Source organism: Nipponia nippon, unplaced genomic scaffold (genome assembly GCF_047370975.1).
Source record: "Nipponia nippon isolate SJK-2023a ecotype South Korea unplaced genomic scaffold, ASM4737097v1 scaffold_9, whole genome shotgun sequence".
NCBI classification, from domain to species: Eukaryota; Metazoa; Chordata; class Aves; order Pelecaniformes; family Threskiornithidae; genus Nipponia; species Nipponia nippon.
Genome location: NW_028262413.1, coordinates 33,126,222 through 33,145,333, shown reverse-complemented (window position 1 = coordinate 33,145,333; position 19,112 = coordinate 33,126,222). Strand labels below are relative to the sequence as shown.

At 43.3% G+C, this 19,112-nt stretch overlaps 2 protein-coding genes across 4 annotated transcripts in view; one reads left to right on the top strand and one right to left on the bottom strand.

The window, feature by feature from the left end:
* The first annotated feature begins 736 nt into the window (after positions 1-736).
* On the top strand, positions 737-18,500 carry CCNB2 (cyclin B2). Of its 3 annotated transcripts, XR_015701678.1 has the most exons (14): positions 737-864; positions 1,806-1,931; positions 2,012-2,137; positions 2,542-2,712; positions 2,786-2,944; positions 3,281-3,517; positions 4,385-4,525; positions 5,121-5,231; positions 5,555-5,682; positions 6,780-6,948; positions 7,378-7,583; positions 15,393-15,531; positions 15,653-16,486; positions 18,361-18,500. XR_015701678.1 is itself a non-coding variant. In XM_087745422.1 (9 exons), exons 1-9 carry the CDS (start codon positions 835-837, stop codon positions 5,657-5,659), a joined length of 1,206 nt encoding a protein of 401 aa, XP_087601548.1. In that variant the 5' UTR covers positions 737-834; the 3' UTR covers positions 5,660-5,866. The 3 variants fall into 3 exon arrangements, 1 of the variants encoding a protein (XP_087601548.1); XR_015701679.1 differs by lacking the exons at positions 6,780-6,948; positions 7,378-7,583 and having other exon boundaries at positions 18,361-18,497; XM_087745422.1 differs by lacking the exons at positions 6,780-6,948; positions 7,378-7,583; positions 15,393-15,531; positions 15,653-16,486; positions 18,361-18,500 and having other exon boundaries at positions 5,555-5,866.
* The window catches only part of MYO1E (myosin IE), a 95,651-nt gene continuing 84,484 nt past the window's right edge, over positions 7,946-19,112 (bottom strand). The window contains exons 25-28 of the mRNA XM_087745401.1: positions 18,376-18,468; positions 15,274-15,478; positions 9,533-9,702; positions 7,946-9,026 (exon numbers count right to left, since the gene is read on the bottom strand). Coding sequence (XP_087601527.1) covers positions 8,950-9,026; positions 9,533-9,702; positions 15,274-15,478; positions 18,376-18,468 — 545 coding nt within the window. The 3' untranslated portion in view covers positions 7,946-8,949. The remainder of the gene's footprint in view (positions 9,027-9,532; positions 9,703-15,273; positions 15,479-18,375; positions 18,469-19,112) is intronic.

Genomic DNA, 19,112 nt, shown 5'->3' with positions numbered 1-19,112 from the left:
TTCTGTCAGTTTAGGCAACCACGGTAGAGTTGAAGTTCCTGGATCTCAGGACTAGTTATTAAACTGACTGTTACTAGCTTGTTAATAGCTGACTGACATACCTTCCTGAAGTCATATGTGAAATTTAAAATAAAAGCTGTAACATGCATCTGTTTGGACTCGTGCAGAGTACGGCGTTGCGCTTTTGAACGTGAGGTAAGCTACCTCCGCAGGTGCGCTGTTTGACTGGTTGCGTCGTAGTTAAGTCCGCGTTGCTGAGGTTTGGTTCACCGAGCACAGACGCTGTGCTCCCAGCCAGCTGCCGTCGATAAACTCGGTGAGAAAGCAGCCTAAGCGCCGGCTGCGCCCGGGCGCTGCTCGCCCTCCCCCGCGCCGCCCGGGCCGGGCGGCCACTTTGCTGTGGCTGCCTCTCGACAGCTGCGCGCGCCGTGGCGGTTGCGGCATGGCTTTTAACTACCCGAACTCTCGCCATCAAGTGTTTTTCGCGATAGCCGGCAGGGCCGTGTGTACTTTTCAAGGTAAAATCCGTTGTTTTGTGGCCTTGGGTTCGTCTGAACGCGTGCTGAGGCAGCTGCCCGGACCCCGCCCCCGCCGCCCTGAGAGGGCGGGGCTCGCTGGCGGTGGCTCAGGCCGCTTCCTGTTTGGGGAGGGGCCGAGAAGGCGGACCAATCGAGCACGTGCATCGTACGAAGCTGTCCAATAGGCGGGCGGGAGGGGGTTTAAAGGCAGCCGGGGCGGCACGAGGTAGCAGTAGCTGGTTCCGTTGGAGAGTGAGTGCGTGGCGTCTGAGAAGAGCGGTACGAGCGGCTGCGGCCTCCCCGCCTCTCCGTGCCCATGGCGCTGCCGGCCTCGCGCCGCGCCCCTGTGAGTACTGTGTGCGCCGCGGGCGGGAGCCGGGCCGGCGGGAGGGGGAGAGCCGCCCGCCGCCCTGCCGCTCTTTCCCTCGGGCAGCTGAGCGCCGGGGCCGCGGCGCGGGCGGGCCGGAGCCGGCTCTGCCTTCCAGCGGGGGGGGCGGGGCGGCGGCTCTCAGCGCTGTGTCTGGCCGGGACCCCCTGTGCTTTTGCGGGTGCGGGCGGCGGCCGCAGTGGCGCGGAGGGGACCGAAGCCGGGCTGACTTTGAGGGAGCGGTGGTGAGGGGGTGCGCGCTGCCCTCCTCCCCCGGGGTTGGAGGGCACGGGCGCTTCGCCTGGTGCCCCCCCTCAGCTTGCACCGGGCCTTGGCCGCCTGCTCCTCCCCCTCAGAGTGCGGGGAGGGTGTGCGGGAGGAGGGGAGAAAACTAAAGCGCCTTCACGGGAAGGTGCAGGAATGGAATACAAGAACCTCTTTTCTATGGTGACTGTCTCATGGTTTAAACTAAACTTCACCGGAACCTTTTTCTCTTCCTTTACTGTGCATAACAAAGGATGTTTATTTTTGTATGCGTAACTCTTCTATTTACCTGGTATGTATGTAACAGAGAAATTGCCTTGTTCATTTTCATGGGAATACTGCTGTAGTTACAAAGCGTGTAAATACAATAAATAGCTAAGCACTCTAACGTTAGAGAGTTGTCAGAATGAGATAGGGTGCATTGCTCTAATCTTGCACCACAGTTTCAGAGAGTGCAGTACTGCCTGAAACCTATACAGAGGAGACTTCTTCCTCTGAGCATGGGTGAATGGGCAGGAAATAAAAACTGCTTGAGTAATGGATGGCATGCACAGAGGTACACCGGTACAGTGGTGGTAAGTGTATAATGGAGGTAGGCATCTGAAAATTAAATAAAGTTGGTCTCTGACTCTTAAGCTGCAATTTTATTGTTTTAGGTCACTAGAGGGGTGGAGAATGCTGTGACTGAAAAAAGTAGAGCCAAAACTCACCTTACTGTCAAAAGGGGTGCTTTGGAAGAAATAGGAAATAAAGTTGCAACAAGAGGAACACGTATAGCTAAGGTAAAGGAACATTTGAAATCTATCTATAAGGAAAAGATGGATTACTAGCTCTGTACTAATAGTAATTGTTTTCGCTACAGAAAACAGAATACTCCAAAGCACCTATAAAGCCTACGAAAGGACCTAGTAAGATGACAAATGTAACTGTACTGCCTAAACCTCCAGCTGCTGTGAATCGATCACTCAAAGAAACTGGTGTTCCAAAGGTAGGAAGTAATGATACTGTTCTGATTCTTAATTCGATTTGCAACTCAGAGTGCTAACTTCAGAATAGTTTATCTATGGATGTATCTCATTTCCCTGCTGAAAAAGCAAAGCCTCTGTACTGAGGTTGTGGTTTAATGCATGTTGTGCTTAAAGGCTAACATTAAAGTGGCAGAACTAGCTGTTGAAGTACTGGATGAAGTTTCTGCTTTAGCTGGCAATTACTAGAAGGTCTTCTGAGACTGACTGTACAGCATCTTGGTGAAACCTTGCCATACTAGAATTGTAAGCTCAGTTTCAAGTTCTTTTATCTTAAGAAATTGTATTAGTAACTGGAAAAATGTGAAAATGAAGGAACATTGCAGCTTAAACAGTAGATATGTAAGCACTATGATCTGTTCCTTAGGTTCTGTCTCCTGTCCCTATGGATGTGTCTGTGCAAGAAAAGGATTTGTGCCAAGCCTTCTCTGATGTGTTGCTCAACAACGTAGAAGACATTGATGCTGAGGACTGGGGGAATCCCCAGCTGTGTAGTGACTATGTAAAAGATATCTATCTGTATCTCAGAGAGCTCGAGGTATGATGTACTGAGTTTGTCCTTCTGCAGTATAGTGTTAATCTTGTTGCTCACACAGCTCTTTCTCCAACAGCTGCAGCAATCGGTCCGCCCACATTACCTGGACGGGAAGACGATCAATGGGCGTATGCGTGCAATTTTAGTTGACTGGCTTGTCCAGGTCCACTCAAGATTCGCGCTTTTGCAGGAAACACTGTATATGTGTGTTGCACTTATTGATCGCTTCTTACAAGTAAGTAAGATATTTTTCAACTCATGTTTGGATTAGGAGACTTTTTCAATGACTATGCTTTTAAAGGAGTTTAGGATTTATCCTTTCTTTATAAATTTAAGAACCTATGAAATCTGCTCTTTGTTAAGAGCTCTGTAAAATGTAGCATCTTAACTCTGAGGCTGCCGTCCTCTTTGAGCCTGTCATTATTAGGGACACTTCTTATTCGAAGTGGAAAATCTCATTTATGTTATAAGAATGAGCACTGTCATACTGGTATTTTAAACTGATAAATTAGAATCTGTTTATCTAGAGTTTGACATTTTGGGGTCTACTTCTTAAATTCCTACATTGCAGAGTCGGCTAGTACCTCGTAGGAGCCTTCAGCTGGTGGGTGTAGCAGCATTGTTTCTAGCTTCAAAATATGAAGAGATGCACTCTCCTGATGTAGCAGACTTTGTTTACATTACTGACAATGCCTACACTGATAATGAAGTTAGAGAAATGGAGATTATGATTCTTAAAGAGTTAGACTTCAATTTGGGACGACCTCTTCCAATTCACTTCTTAAGAAGAGCATCAAAAGCTGGGGAGGTGGGTACTTGTCCTCGTTATCTAGCAGTTTCCTGTATGTGTAAAGTCTTATCAGGATTGCTTCTGGCGTTTTTATCATGTGATCTTAGTTGCTTTCTGCTTACGTGCTGGATCAAGAAATATTCAGCTGTGAAACTCCACCGTGTGGAGTAACATGACAACATCACTGTGGCAGCCAGTAGCTGTTCATGTTTGTATTTACTGGGGCCTGTGTTCAGTCTTAGTGGCAGTAATTTTACTGTTAGAGTAAACTAAACATACCTAGAACAGAACCCTTGCTTTTAGAGTATCTTTTGTCTGGGGTCAGGGTATTCCCTAGTAAAAGGGGAGCAGTGTTGCAGTGCTTCATAATTTTTGGATGCAAATGTTGTATTAAGAACCAAAAGGTAAGCTTTCTCTTTGACCTGACCCTTTTTTCCCACCTCAGTAGTTACACTCGAGTGAACTGCCCACACTTGAAGTGAGCTTCAATTACCTCAACAGACCACTAGGTAACTTGTGAAGTTAGCTGACTGCTTTAATAAGGATCTCCTTAAGTCATTTTACACCTTCCCCCTCCCCCCTTAGTGTATTCCAGAGGGAGCACTTGTATCCCTAGTTGGGCACAGCAGTGCCTGATACTGCAGTTTTCTGTTAAAATCCCTCACTTGACTTTGTGTCTAAATTCCAAATGGCTGCTAGGCTAGACTGGTTTGGACTCTGCTCTCAATTTTGAGATGCGTGCCTGCTAGAGAGTATGGTCCCTAGACCTTAATAAAGATTTTGTTGACTATTTTTGTTTTGTCAGTTAATGAATACAATAAATAATCCTGAATTATGATAAGGTGAAGTGAAACTTTGTGGATTAACAAGCTCTCAATCTGGTAGGCTGACGGTAAGGAACACACGCTAGCAAAATACCTAATGGAGCTGACGCTGATAGACTACGACATGGTTCACCATCGTCCTTCAGAGATTGCAGCTGCTGCATTATGCTTGTCCCAAAAGGTTCTGGGAACTAACAAATGGGTAAGTATTTTAATCAAACTCGTCATTAGGAGTTTTTACCTTCAGTCGATTGAATTGAACCATTAAAACAACTACTTTAGAAAACTGTGTTTAGGTTGGTAATAATGCTGGTGATCAAATGGCAGTTGGACAGCCTGATGCATAGTTGTGGGTAGAAAAATGAATATACCACTAAAAACTTACTATCTTTTTCTATGTGAACACTGTGGTATGAAAGGATTTTTCTCTTGACAGTATTGAGTTACAGAAGGCCACACTGTAAATAAAGGTAGATTTTTCATAATTCTCGCAGTACATGTAGAATAATGAAATCGTAGACCACGAATAGTGAACTGTAATTCAACTAGTGACTACTCTTGCAAGGGTCGCTTCTTTTACCTTTCTGCGCAGTGTAGAAAAGTGGTTCTTGGCATTGATGTGTCTGGACTTCTGCTGCACACCAGAAGTTATTCTGGATCTGTCGCCTAGACTGACAGTACTACATACAGTTCCTAGCACTGAAGGCTAGCGCATGAAGCTTAGGGCATTTGCTGCCTGAAGTGACTGTGCCTTGAGCAACTTCAGAGATCTCAAATGTCTCACTGTTACGCTGCAGGGTACAAAGCAGCAGTACTACACTGGGTATACAGAAGACAATCTTGTGGTGGCTATGAAACATATGGCCAAGAACGTGGTCAAAGTAAATGAGAAGTTAACAAAATATACTGTAAGTATAACTACTTAAATCTTCTTTTTAATGTTTTAGAAATACCTTTGCCTCATATTGTAACTCCTTAGGTAAATGTTTTGTACGTTGTCTTAAAGCACGTGCTATTCTGACAAGCCTGAGAGAGGATGTTGTGTTAGTACTAACTTCAAAATGTTTTAGACAAACTGTGCTCTTGCTACTTTGCAAGCTGTTTCACTTCTAACCTTGTTTGTTTGTTTGCTTGTTGTCCAAGCAGTCAGGCTAATTATCCAAAATTATCTGCCCGAACTTAAATACTGTATGTGTAAATCTTTTGTAACGCTGTTCCCCTACCTCTGCAGGCTATAAAGAGCAAGTATGCAAGTAACCGACTACTGATGGTCAGCACAATCCCTCAGCTGAATGGCAAGATAATCAAGGACCTGGCTTCATCACTCTTAGGATAATGCTGGGCAGCCAAGTCTTGATGGTACATGCACTTTGTCCTCGTTTGCCTATTGAGGCAAAAACTACTGCTCTTTGTACATAGCATGCCAGCCTTACCATAGACAGTTCAGACTCACTCGGAAGGTGAAATTTTAAACTTGCTTTGTAATACAACTACCTAGAAATAAAGATCCTCTCTTTTTTTACAAAAAAAAAAAAAAAAAAAAAAGTACTGTAACTGTGAATCTTTAAGGCACTACCTAGATATGTCTGCAATCTGGTGTCCAGCAGGACATTTGACTAAATAGGTGATTGATACAACTTGCAGTTAGATGTGGATGATTCTTCTCGGTGCTTGTTTCCAGTGAGAATCTCCAGGCTTTATAGTGATTATATTTAGTAACTTGTTTTCACTCTTAAGGTAAGAAAGAGCAGGCAGACAGTTCATCTTTTCTTGGTGTACCTTAAAGGATACTGAATATGTACATTATTTCAGTGCCTTGTCCCAGAGAACTATACAGGAATTTCTTTTTTGTAGTTTGTTGCCTTCACGTTTGGGGAAAGAAGCAGGGTGGCTGTAACAGATATTAGCCTTGTAAATCTTTGTGTTTAGGTGAACATAGGTCAACGGGTTCTCTATCTTCGTGTACCTAAACAAACGGAGCTAAGGCAGGAAAATTCTAAGTCTCTAATGCTAACCACTGTGTGCAGGATCTGTAGATGTGGAATTGTAGGGATGAGACCTTTTTTTAATCAACTCAGCTCTTAAAACCTGCTCCACTTCTTGGGGAAAAAAAGAAACCCTATCTTTTCCTTGCCTGTTCACTCACCCACCCCCCACCTCTTTTGGTTCTTTTTGCCCTCCACTAAACCTCCATACCTGGGAGAATACAGTCAAACCCACCATAAGTAGATTCTTCCTTATCACTTTAACATTTTGCTTTCCTTTTGTCTTTGTTTCTAATAAACATCGGTATCTATATGCTCAAGGAATACAAGCATGTAAGTAACTAGTGCAACTTTTCTGCCTCAATACCTCATTTAAGGCTATTTGTTAACTTAGTACTATGTAAGTAATGTTGTTACAGACCCTTAGGTATTCTCGAAGTTATACTGAACTCATTACCTCCCTTCTCCCAGTGTCTTGTCTTCATGAGTGTGCTGGCCCTGATGCAGAATGCTGCAATACTACAAAAATACCCAATACTACAAAAATGGCCTAGACCTCAATGCTCCCCCTGGGGGAAGGATGTTGAAGCTACTGATTTTTATCTTCTCAAGCAGGAGACTTTTCTCTCCTGTAGGATAGGTAAGCAAAGCAAAGCCTAGCACTTACTGCAAATGGTCTTCCGAAAAACATGCTTGGTCCCATGTGTGTGTATGATTCCTCCCCTGGCCTGAGGCCCTAGCTGGTTTCTAGCTTCATAGAATCATAGAATGCTTTGGGATGCAGGGGACCTTTAAAGGCCATCTAGTCCATCCCCCTCTGCAGGGGGGCAGGGACATCCACAACCAGATCAGGTTGCTCAGAGCCCCACCCAGCCTGGCCTTGAATGTTTCCAAGGATGGGGCATCTACCACCTCTCTGGGCAACCTGCTTCAGTGTTTCACCACCATCATCATGAAAATTTTCTTCCTTCTGTTCAGTCTAAATCTGTCCTCCTTTAGTTTAAAACTATTACCCTTTGTCCTGTTACAGCAAGCCTTACTAAAAAGACTATCCCCATCTTTCTTGTAGGCCCCCTTTAAGCATTGAAAGGCCGCAATAAGGTCTCCCCACAGCCTTCTCTTCTCCAGGCTGAACAACCCCAGCTCTTTCAGCCTTTCCTCATAGCAGAGGCGTTCCACCCCTCTGATCATTTTTGTGGCCCTCCTCTGGACCCTCTCCAGCAGGTCCATGTCATCCTTGTACTGAGGGCTCCAGAGCTGGATGCAGTACTCCAGGTAAGCTGCTTCCAGACACAGCTTCTACAGTCAGTTATCTCTTAATGGATATGGAGTTTAAGTGTACCTAAATTAAGCTTAGGCAATGGTTTAGGAGGGAGGGAATTCAAGACTTTTAGCTGTATTTTAAAGCTTATGCAAATTCTTAATATCAACATACGCAGGGTTTTTTTTACCTGCTCTTAACAAGAAAAAATGTAATGCACCGCACTTCAGCTGGGCATAGAGAAAATGGTTTGGTTTGGAGCAAAGGAAGGGGATTTTTTTTCTTTAGAAATCAGTGGAAGTAAAATGCAAGAGACGTTGTGAAGGGATCCATTTGTATACGTAACTGAAAGCAAACTGCACAGAGAACAGACCTGTTCAGCTAACTGCTTCTTGTGTTTTATTTTATGGAGGTTCAGAAGGCAAAGCATGAATGCTGATAACTGTATGGCAAGCAACAGCCACTCTGGTGTGGGAGGCAGACGTAAGCAGCAATGCTTTTGCCGTCTAAAAGTAGTAGTGCATATCTCTAAGTACCTGGCATAAAAATTCTAGTAGAACTACTTCATGAATAAGAACAGTGGAATACTACATCATACATTCATACATTTTTCTATCATATTCAGTTTTTATATACAGTATATGATCTGTTTCTATAACTGTACAGCTCTGCAAAAGACATTTCTTATAACAGAGCATTAAACGTAAATCTAACATGGGCCAGCCATATTATAATATAAATCCTGAAGAAGGCAACATTGCTTAGCATACAGTACTATGTGGTTTTCCGTTTTAACTTCTTACAGTGCCTGTTGGAGTCCCTAAACACATCAGCAAACAAACCAATTCCATTGCAACTCTGTACAGAATTAAATACACCATCACCGTAGGTTTTTAGATGGCAATATCCCAAATGAGCCTAAATCTTTTTGACATGTAGCAGCATACTTAACACGTTCCCCAGAATGATCTGCATTAGAAGAAATGTGCATTTAGCATTATCTTCAGTAGATAATTAAGAAGGTTACTGATATTCACCTGAAGGCACTTATTAAATACACCACTTCCAAAGTCCCTGGCCCCAGACTGCAAAGCACCTTTCTGTTTCAGGAAGATGGTAGGTTTGAGCATTCTTCACTTCCTAGGTGTTAAAAACAGCTTTTAAATATAATAAATAATTGGTCGGTATGTCCACTGCTGTATGCTTCGGAGAGAAAAGATCAAAGTCTGTGCTGTGGGCAATTTTCTTCCTGCTCATATACAACTTGACTGGTAAAAATACTGCTGAGAATGGCAGATCTCAGAAGAACAGTGTCCTGAAGGCGAGGGAAAACATCTTCAACCACTGGTAACTTCATGCCAATTTTTGTCTGACAGTCTTTTATATCTTGGTGACGTAATTGTTGGGAAACAGACCTTGTTTCCCTCGTAGTCTTCCCGTCCACCAGCCAGAAGGATCTATGACAAAGAAAGCAAAATAAACCTTTCTGTCTACTTTCTGAGGCAGGCTTGCAAAGCTGTCCCGCGCAGCGAGAGCTGCCTTGTGAAGGACTGGGGAGAAGTGATGTGGAGAATGCGAGCTTGCTAGTCTTATGAGGTTGCTTTGGAGACCTGAAGAGTTGGAACTGTTTTATTACTTTTTGGTTCTTGTGCTATAGCTGTGGTTTAGGCTAATTTTCAGCCCAAGCCTGTGACAGAATTACTCTCTAACTAGATTTTACAGCTCTGCAGTACCAAGTAATGCGTATGTCATTGATCTGCCCCTGACATGCTTTTAAGTGCACAGGTTTGATGGCTGTGGGTGTGGAGACTTCTCTGCTCCCTGAGCTATCATAGGAATGTGCAAGCCTAATAAGGGAAAGTAAGTGAAGTGTGGGGTGGCTCAGAGAGTCATGTCTTAGCTACTTATGACAGTGTCCTTCAAGATTAGTCCTTAAGTAACAAAACCTTTGATCGGTACGTACCTTCTTTAATTATATCAATCACGTCGTTGGCATTAAAGCTAAGTTCATCTGTGTCCTGAGCATCATATGCATACAGTGCCCTGCACTGTGGTACCTGAGGCTTAGGTTTCGGCTGTGGTTTAGGCCTCCCTCCAGCTGGTGGCGGTCGGTTTGTCGTCTGCCTGCGAACACTAATGGGAGAAAAAAATGTTAACATCCTTCAAAGCTTGTGACTTGAACCCAAGTTTTATCAACCCCTCTGTCCTAATGAATTAATTCCAAAGAATATCACAGAACAAGGGAAAAAGGATTCTCTTGAATGTCACAACAATTAAAAATAGCAGTGTTAGACTTCCCTGTGAAAGGGACAGAGTTGCCATTTCTTTCCTACTGAAATGGATGAAGAGGTACTTCCAAACAGCAGTTCAAATGCACGGAAGACATTTTAGTGCTCACGCTGGAATGTAAACAAATGTGCACATGCAGTTCATGCATATCCTGGCATCTACGCAGCTTAGTCTGCCTCTCCCCGTGCCCCAACTTCACCAGGGATTTGGTTTCCAGTATTAAAAAAAACCAAAGTTCTAGCTCACAGGCTTGCTACTTTACCATTCTTGTGACTAAGCTGTAAGAGAGACTGCATCTCTTTTAAGTTGCCTCAGATTCCAGGGCAGTCTATGGACTTGGTCTGTTATAGTCAACTCTGAAGCAGCAGGGGAGATGCTGCACAAACTCTTTGTCACAGCTGTGACCACTCCAAAGATTAGGAAGGGGAAAGAGGGAGGAAATGCATTTTGCCAGCTCATCAGCTAATAAAGGCTGGAAGAGAGAACAGGTATTAGATGCAATAGGTCAGTTTAAAATAAATAATAAATAGATGTGCTGAATGAAAATGTTGCAGTGACGTGGAGGAGACTGAACCGTGACCGTGTCACGTAATGCCATGCTACCATTACACAGCTCTTGCAGAAAAGGTTTATAGTTACTTACACAAAGTCCTAGACTGACTTTGTGTCAATACGTCTCTGTCTAGTTCTAGGTTTGTGCAGTGAACGGCACCAGAAAAGGAACTTTGACGTATGGGTTAACAGCATTTTGGTTCTAAATTTATCTACTGGGAGAGAGGGTTTTCTCCTGTTGTTCAGCACGTATTGACTTTGCTTGTGAAAGGATACATTGTGAAACCTAGACCTAGGTATGGAAATAAAAGAATTTGGAGCAAGTCTTAGAAAAGTAGCTCAGCTTTTCTGCAACCACAGTAGACCCCTCAGGGGCCGGGCATACCTGCCTCCTCCACGCCTTTGTGAGCCTGACTCTGTTTGGCCTAGCTTTGGGAATTGGTCTGTTTGAGAAATGATCTGCTGACTTGGCTAGATTAGCGTTCGGACCAGTCGCATGCCTAATACTTGTGCTGGCCAAGGGCAACAACAGTTTGCAGGTAGTGAGGCGGCGGGTGATGAAAAGGAACACGCCTTGCTTTGCTGGGGAGGCATCAGTGTTGACCAGACCCACGGTGGGGCCTTGTGATGCTCAGCTGACTCACTCGCGTGCAGGTTTCCTTGCAAGGCCACGTGCTGGCGCAGGGAAACGAGCGGCTCAGCGAGCTGCCGGGTCAGCAGCGCCCTCTCCGGGCGCGTGGCAGGCTCGCGGCTGCCGGCAGGGGGCGCGCGGGGAGGGCGCAGCCGCGGCGGCAGCGCGGGAAGGGGGCCGAGGGCCCGGCGGCCGCCGCAGCCCAGCCGCCCTTCCAGAACCGCGGCGCTTGGTTTGCCCGTGAGGGGGGGCTCCCCCCCGCGTTTACCCCGAGGGAACTGTCCCCGATCTGTCTTTGTGCACAGCAGTTCTGCTTACCCAGTGACGCTGTCGGTGGTGTTGCAATACTCCCTTCTGCTTGGAAACATCTACTGGAATATGCCTCGGTAACGGTTAGTACTGGTAGGGACAGTAACTGTGTTGTATTAATCTTACGGCGATTACCCATTGGTCTTTTGACTTCGTGCTCAGAATATGGTAGTATTACCATCAGCGAAGCACTGAATATGCTGTGTCAAAATTCTCCAGTTCCTAGAGTAGCCCACCACTTTCTGAAGTCACACAGATGTAAAATCAAATTATTACCTACTTGTTTAAATGCCCCCCTGAAGATACCCTTGTTGGGCTGCACTCTGCTCCTCTCAGAGTGGGCACTTTCCACCATTTCTGACCAAAATACTATTTTACACGTCAGGAAATGCAATTCAGTGAACTTGCAGGGTGTGCTAGACAGGCAGCAACTCACATTGGGATGTTAAGGTCTAAGAAATTACTTTGCCAGACCTTTTTTAGATGTTCCCTTACCTTACACAGTAGCATCCATCTTGCCTACAGCTGTGACTTGTTTTAGGAAAAAAACCCCAAACAAACAAAAAAAACAAACCAAAACCCACAAACCACAACAAAACTAAAAGAACAAAACAACCAACCCTCACTCCCCAACATCCTCCTCCCTCCCTACCTCTTTCCTCAGACTCATAAGCTATGTTACTAAGCGCTCTTTTGTCTTACTTGTGGCTTCCTATAGAGAAGCTTGACTTCCACTAACTCCGTCCAGAGGGGAGTGATGGATGTCTGTTCCCTGCTTGTTCTCGTTGCAATTACTGCTGTGGCTGTTCGTGGGGGTTTTTTCTACCACTCGTGAGCGTACACGGTTATCAGTGAAAACCGGGGCAGATAGTGAAGATGTCATTCTAATGCAGTGTGTTTTGTTGGTTTTTTTCTTCCCTTGGACTACATCAATCATAATTGCCATTTAAAATAGTAACTAAGTAATAGAAGCTTTACTATGTGCTAATCATCCCTGTGAACTCCTAAGACTGAAACAGATGGGGTTGTTGGTGTGTACCCATAGCATTAGGAACTGCAGTATGATGCAACTGATCTTTTTAATCCAACATGATAGTTCCTATCTCATTATGTACTTGGTGGCTGCTACATTTTACAGTAAGGCATGTGTCAGCCAGTTGTCTGACAGAAATCACAATGGCTTTATCCTATGGCTGTTTGGTTTTTATTGTTGTTAAATGAACCGTAGTCTGAAGACAAAGTAAAGTCTAATATTAGCAAAACAGCTTTAACAGAATAAGTTGAGACAGGATGAGAGAATTTCACCACTTAAAGGCATGGAAGTTATTAGTTTACAAAGATGGAAATGTGTCTGAAAGCATTAGCATGTGCTGACAGTTTTGAAATGGTTAAAATAAGCACTAGTAGCCACTTGTTTCTGATTTCTTTCTTATTTGAAGACCAATCTTAAGCAGAAAAATGCTCTAAATATGCTTACAGTATCTTATGACTAACACTTGGTGCACAGTGGGGAAAACTAACTGCCATTAGTACAACTGAAAAGACACTCTTGTACATGCCTGTTTTTGCTGGAGGGCTGACCACCCCTACTCTGTGTCTAGTAACTGGAAAGCTCCTACTTAGGAAGCCTGTGCTCTTCTTTTGATACTGAAAATCTATGAAGTCTGAGTACACTTAAACTTACCATTTGTTTTCTATGAGGTGTCTAATGCTCACTAGAAGCAACATTTCAAGTAGTATGCTAGCTAAGTCAGTATGCATACGCCAGTTGCATCACACACAAAAAAGAATGCTTAGGCACACGGGAGAATTTAGTGCAGAACATCTGCTAAGGAGCTTGCCTACTGACTGACAGCTGAGAAGGGTCTGTTGGTACAAAAAGTTGCTCTTGCTAAAAACCTGCATTCATGTGGATCACTGGAGAAGGGGACTGAGCTGTTCCATCTAATCCCTCAGAATAGTCCAGGGCTGAGGACAAATACGTTAAGGAGCTGCAGAGGGTCAGGTGGAAACTTGGTGAAAGTTTGACTTCATCTCAACTGCAAGCTCTTCCATATTTGGCAAAATTATTTGCTGTCAGGCCTGGGAGCTTGACTCACAACTCACAGCTCAGAGTAAAAAAAATCACGACTGCTTAAGTGTTAGTGAGCAACAACTAAAATCCTTGAATGTGGCATGTCACTGCTGCATTACTTCAGTTGACAATGTACGATAAGGGTGAAAGAATGCAATATTAGCATGGGATCGTGGGAGATTTTGAAATACTGGCGCACTTCCTTAGGCAAAAATTTTACTATGGCAGTGTCTCTGGTTTTACTTCCAACTTTTACATTACCTTCAGGTGCTCTAGCTGTGGTGGTAAGCAAAGGCTCAGACTCTGCAATGAGTCAGTCAGGGCACTGGTGCAACATAAAGCTAACTGCTACCAGCCAGCTGTCTGTCGGAGGCTGGGCGATCGAAGCTACCTCACTACAGAGGGAGGTAATAATCTGTTGGAAGGGAAGGAAAGAGAGAGGCCATGTGGAGGAAGAGAAGCTGAGGAGGACATTGAACTGTAATTTACTAAGAACCTGCCAATAGAGAGTTCTCGGCAGGAAAAGTCTGAATTTCCTCTTGTTTTTCCCCCTAATATTATTTGGACGAAGATGTAAGAATGATGGCTTGTTCAACATACACAGGGCTTTCCTACTTAGCAAGGAGGTATTTATCATGTGTGTTTACTTGAAGAGCTATGGACTATAGAATTGTGTCTGCACTAACCATCACTATGCAAAGTTATTACACCTTACCACAGTGGATTTTTATTCTATCTGCTAATGTAACTTTCCTTGTTGATTTAATATGCTCTCGGACAACTAGCTGTTACTAATAGTAATTTCTCTGAGACTTGGTTACATCAGAATTAAATCATACAAATAGGAAGTCATCAGCAAGGAGAAACACAAACTGCTTATTCAAAACCAGATTATTTCCTTTTTTTGCTAGAATTGCTGAATAGGCAGCAGTCTTTGACAATGAAGTGGCACTCCAATTCCCACTACAGGAAAGCTCTACTAATGTTCTACAAGAGGGTGGAATTTAAGGGCTGAGTTAAAGTAGTAACTGTTCAGTCACTGAAAAACTTAACATTTTGTAAGGCCTTTAACATTCTGGAGCACTGAGGTCCCGTAAATATTTGACAGAAGACTTCTGTCTTCATTTCCACAAATCAGAGGTTTTGCCTGCTTCTGGATTTTCAGTCAAGATCTGGAGCAGCTGGTTTCAGAGTTGAGAACAACTTGTTCTGCTTCCCTCTACTAAGCCCTGATTTCTTGGTTCCATCTTTCTGCTACTTCTGGTGACTGTTTTGATGCATCTGACTCTTGGCTATTGGGAAATACCTAGTTACAACAATAAGACCTGCCCATCCCCAAATCTTGTAGGATTGTCATAGTAACATATTCTGGAAGGCTGCAGCTTAGAAGTCCAAATGATGCTGAAATAATCTTGAATGTCAAGCTACCAAGCCTTCCTCCTAAGAAGAAGTACAAGTCTGGTATATGAGTCGGGAGTCAGGGCTGAAACAAAAGGACTACTAGCCAGCATTTCTGGGCAGACATATACTGTTTATGATCTGTAAACCAGAAGGGAAAGGCGGCCTAGTTAAACTCTGCCAAGTGTCTTAATATCCTTAAGTAGAAGGTACCATGCAAATTTAAGATATTAAACTAGAACTGGTTCAACCTCCATTCCTAAAGGCCTATGATGGAATATGTGTTTTGAAATCCTATGGAAGATGGTGATACTTTTGAGTACAGCTCAATAGCACAATCTGGTCATCTATGTACACAATGTAAGTGTATCAGTCATGAACAGTTTGTGTGTGTGAAGCTATTTACAAAAATTGACGCTCTTTTCCCCTTAGATTTAATGTAAAATCTTACCCAGCTGCTCCTTGGTCAGGTACTTTCAGGAAATCCAAGCTTTCTGGTTGCTGTGAAATCTTGCCTGATCCTCCTGAGAGTTGCCGTGGTAAAGTTGGTCGCATCATATTTGTATACAGGTTTTTCTGACTGGCCCGTTGATTTCCTGGGATATGGGGAAGTGGTACAAGCTGTGGGGGATTTATTACTCCATTTTGCTGCTGACCTGGAAGTAAATAAAGTGTGAACACATCCAGTCCAAACTACAGCACAATAAAGGTAACCCTTTCCTTGTGTTGATGGCTCAGCTGTCAGTTAGATTCAGCTGTCAGCGAGACTCAGCATTCAAGGAATTTGAAAACAAAATAGTGTTGCAATCTTAAAAGTGTGATTTATACAGTTTCAGGTCTGCTGGCAATCTGTTTTGGATTCACGTCTTCATGGACTTGTGCTCAAGTTTGAGACATGTGCCTTGAACGTTACAAGCAAACAAGAGGATTTGCTCTCAGCTGAATTCAACCTTGTTAATGTTAGCTAGCATGTAACCACCGCACCTCTATTTAAAACACCGCATAAAATTTTATCCAGATAAGGGTTGAGCTAAAGCTAGCTAGAATTGCTGGGGGTCTCTTTTTCTTTTAAAGTTCAAACTCCATCCAACTCCCTGGATACTGGGTAGACTGTTTTTTAAGTTGCTATAAATATTTGTCTATTTTAACAAGCAAGGGGGGGGGTTCGGTTTTTTTGTTCTTGTTGTTTGGTTTGGTTGTTTGTTTGTTTGTTTTAAAAGCCTTGCTGCTACTTTGATAGCTCAAAAGGAGTTTCTAGGTGATGACAAGGGTAAATGCCTTTAAATAATTATGCCTCTAACTTGAATTTAAAACAAACCCACCCATGTCTGAGCTACTTGTAGGATCAGGGCCTAAGCAGCTCTATTCTGCATGCTTTACATTCCTAAAACCCCCACTGAATAAAATGGGAGCTGTGCTTATATTAAAAATCAGATTTGTTAATGCCGTAGGTGATCCTCTTCTTTTTCCCTTGTGATTATGCCTGTTGAAAATTAGCAGAATGAATAGCTGTGCAGAGAGGAGAATTCATAATCATGACACTTGGAAAAAACCTTACTACATTCAACAGCTGGTCTTTGCTTCTGATATTCTCTCGATACTGTGGAAGAGCTTAAGTAGTCAAAAACTCAGATAAAACTCACTTTGGGACCCACGCTAGTATGGTACGTACATTACGGTTATATAAATAAAGGTTTGTTTTATTCTGAACATATACGTAACAGTGTGTTCAGGTACTGGACCATTAATTTCAAAACAGATGTGAAAATAGCAGAATACATTTCAAATGATCAAGGACGATGGCCCACAGTGTTACCTCCCCACATTGTGAGAGCAGGATGAGAGAATTGTTTGTGGCTTTCAAGGAGGAATGTGCCCAAATCATGCAATTGCCTCAGACTCCTTGAAAGTCTGGACAATCTAATTGGAACTCTTGTAACAGCTGTCTTCAATCTTATTTTTCCAGCTATAATTGGCTACTTTACAGAAAAGTTTAAATTTAAAAAAAACAAACAACAAAAAAACGGAACCCAAAAACCCCCATGTTATAGTAATTGATTTGAAGTCTGTATGAAAGACTTCTGCTCACCTTTTAAACATGATGCCCTAATGCATAAGGGTCAACACAGCATTTATCTTCAGTCGTTACACTTATCCTGCCTGGACACTACAGTGTGGTTTCACTGGTCCATGAACCTCTAGTTCAACTGCCCAGTTGAACACGTGGGAAATGGTGGGTCAACAGAATATTGTTCTCTCCTCAGAGTTCACAGGCTAAATTAATTTTTTCTCTCCAGGGCGGAGGTGAAACACCCTGATAACATCAATCCCATGCAGAAAGTTAGCCCAGTGTCTTCCTGCACACAGAGGCAGGCTCTTCTAATTAGGACTCTCTGTTGACATGTCTGTTCAGGAGCTGTCATAAGCACTAGGGGATAAATGATTACAAAAGGCCATACTGCAGGTTATGGGCATCCACTGGTGCCTTGGACTTGTGTGCAAATCTACATCCAAACTACCTTACCTACATAAGGCAAGTTTGGGCTTGGTCTGCAGGCACAAGGCTCCTTGACCAATGTTTTTTGTCTTTTTCATGTAGCTATAAAACTGCTGAGAGGGTTTTTGAAAATATTAAAACAGACTTTCCTTCCTTTAACTCATCCTGTATGAACATTTACTATCTGTGTTTGCAGACAGGTTAACTCCTTTAACTACAGTAATTTCCCACTTTACTACAAGCAATTCTTGCAAATCCTGCAGTCCTAGTTTGACTCATACAGCTATGAGGTTTTAGTAGGACTGGGAATTGCCTAGTTAATTCAGTGACCAAGACTGGTTGCACACCCAGCTTACATCATTAGCATTGTGCTTCTCAGTAAACAGCAGCTGACTGAAAGAGAACTCTCTGTTAAAAAAAAAATACTCTGGGAGTGTAAGTAAAAAAAAAAAACACTTGGGAAATGTTGGGTCAATGGAATATTGTTCTCCCCTCTGAGTTCACAGGCTAAATTAATCGTATCTCTCAAGGGCAGAAGTGAAACACCCTAATGACATCAATCCCATGCAGAAAAAGCCACGCTGCTTACTGGCCCAGCTGATACGTCTCAGCATTCAGCACGCACAAAAGTTGTGACGTAGCAGGGTAGGACAATGAGACATAAATTGCATTCTCTTGTTTATTGGCACTGAAAGCAGTTTCATTGCAAGGCATTGTCTATGGCTTGGTAAAGGTATAGCTTTTACCCTAGAAAGGAAAGTGGAGAAAGCCTACGGGGTTAGTTTTAGATTCAGTGTCTTATACTAAGTGGCTGAACATGCCAGCCTCCACGACAACCAGCATATCTCCAGTGGAATACCAGTTTGATTGTCTGCAGACTCCAACAATACACTTCATAAAATGCCTACAATGTATGTTTTCCAGACAGGATCTTTTAAAGAGGATTTTAAACCTTTACTATGTTTTTTTAATGAGTAAAAATTACCAGATGACAAAGAGTAAAGCGAAAGCCTGAATTTGGAATTTGTTTTTGCGCCCAAGGCTAGGAGGACTTACCAGGAGGAGGTGGTGCGGCTCTCATAGGATAAGTCTGACCTTGAGACCTGTTGGAATACCCTCTACTTTGGGTGGGGTTCCGTCTAGTAGGACCTAAAAGGAACCAGAAACGTTTTGTTACCCTTTCACAATTACATTAATTAGGTAAGTCCATCTGGCTGTCAGACCCCTACTCTGTGATCAGAAAGAACTGATCTTCAGGAATAATGAATCTGACTTCTAGTGTTGGCCAGGTTATGCTAAATAAAGCTTGAGGTGCAACAAGGATGACTTAGGCATATTCTCCCTTTTGTGATCCAGTTCAGCCACAGGATATACAGTAAAGCTGTCTCAAGACTACTGTAAACGAGGCCCAAGAGACTGTTAGCTTTATGAACTTGTTTATGAACCACGGATAGGTGGCAGAGCAGTACTTTTGACTATACTGTTTCTGATCAGCATTTACTATGAGAAAAAGGTAGGACACGAAACCTGAGAGGCTGGTACATTTGCAGCTCAATCTCTGGTGATGCACAGAGGTTACCTTTCCTCATACCACAACCCATCCTGTCCCGATGCAGACCTTTCTTCATCAGCAAGGCTGTAGGAACTGCAGGAGCTCAGAGCAGAGTGCAAGGCTCTTCCCTAAAATGCTTGGCTAATTGTGCCATTGGTACTACGTCACATGATTAAATGCCCTCATTTCTTCTGCTGCAGGGCAAAGAATTTCAGACATTTCAGAAAGAGTTGGTATATAG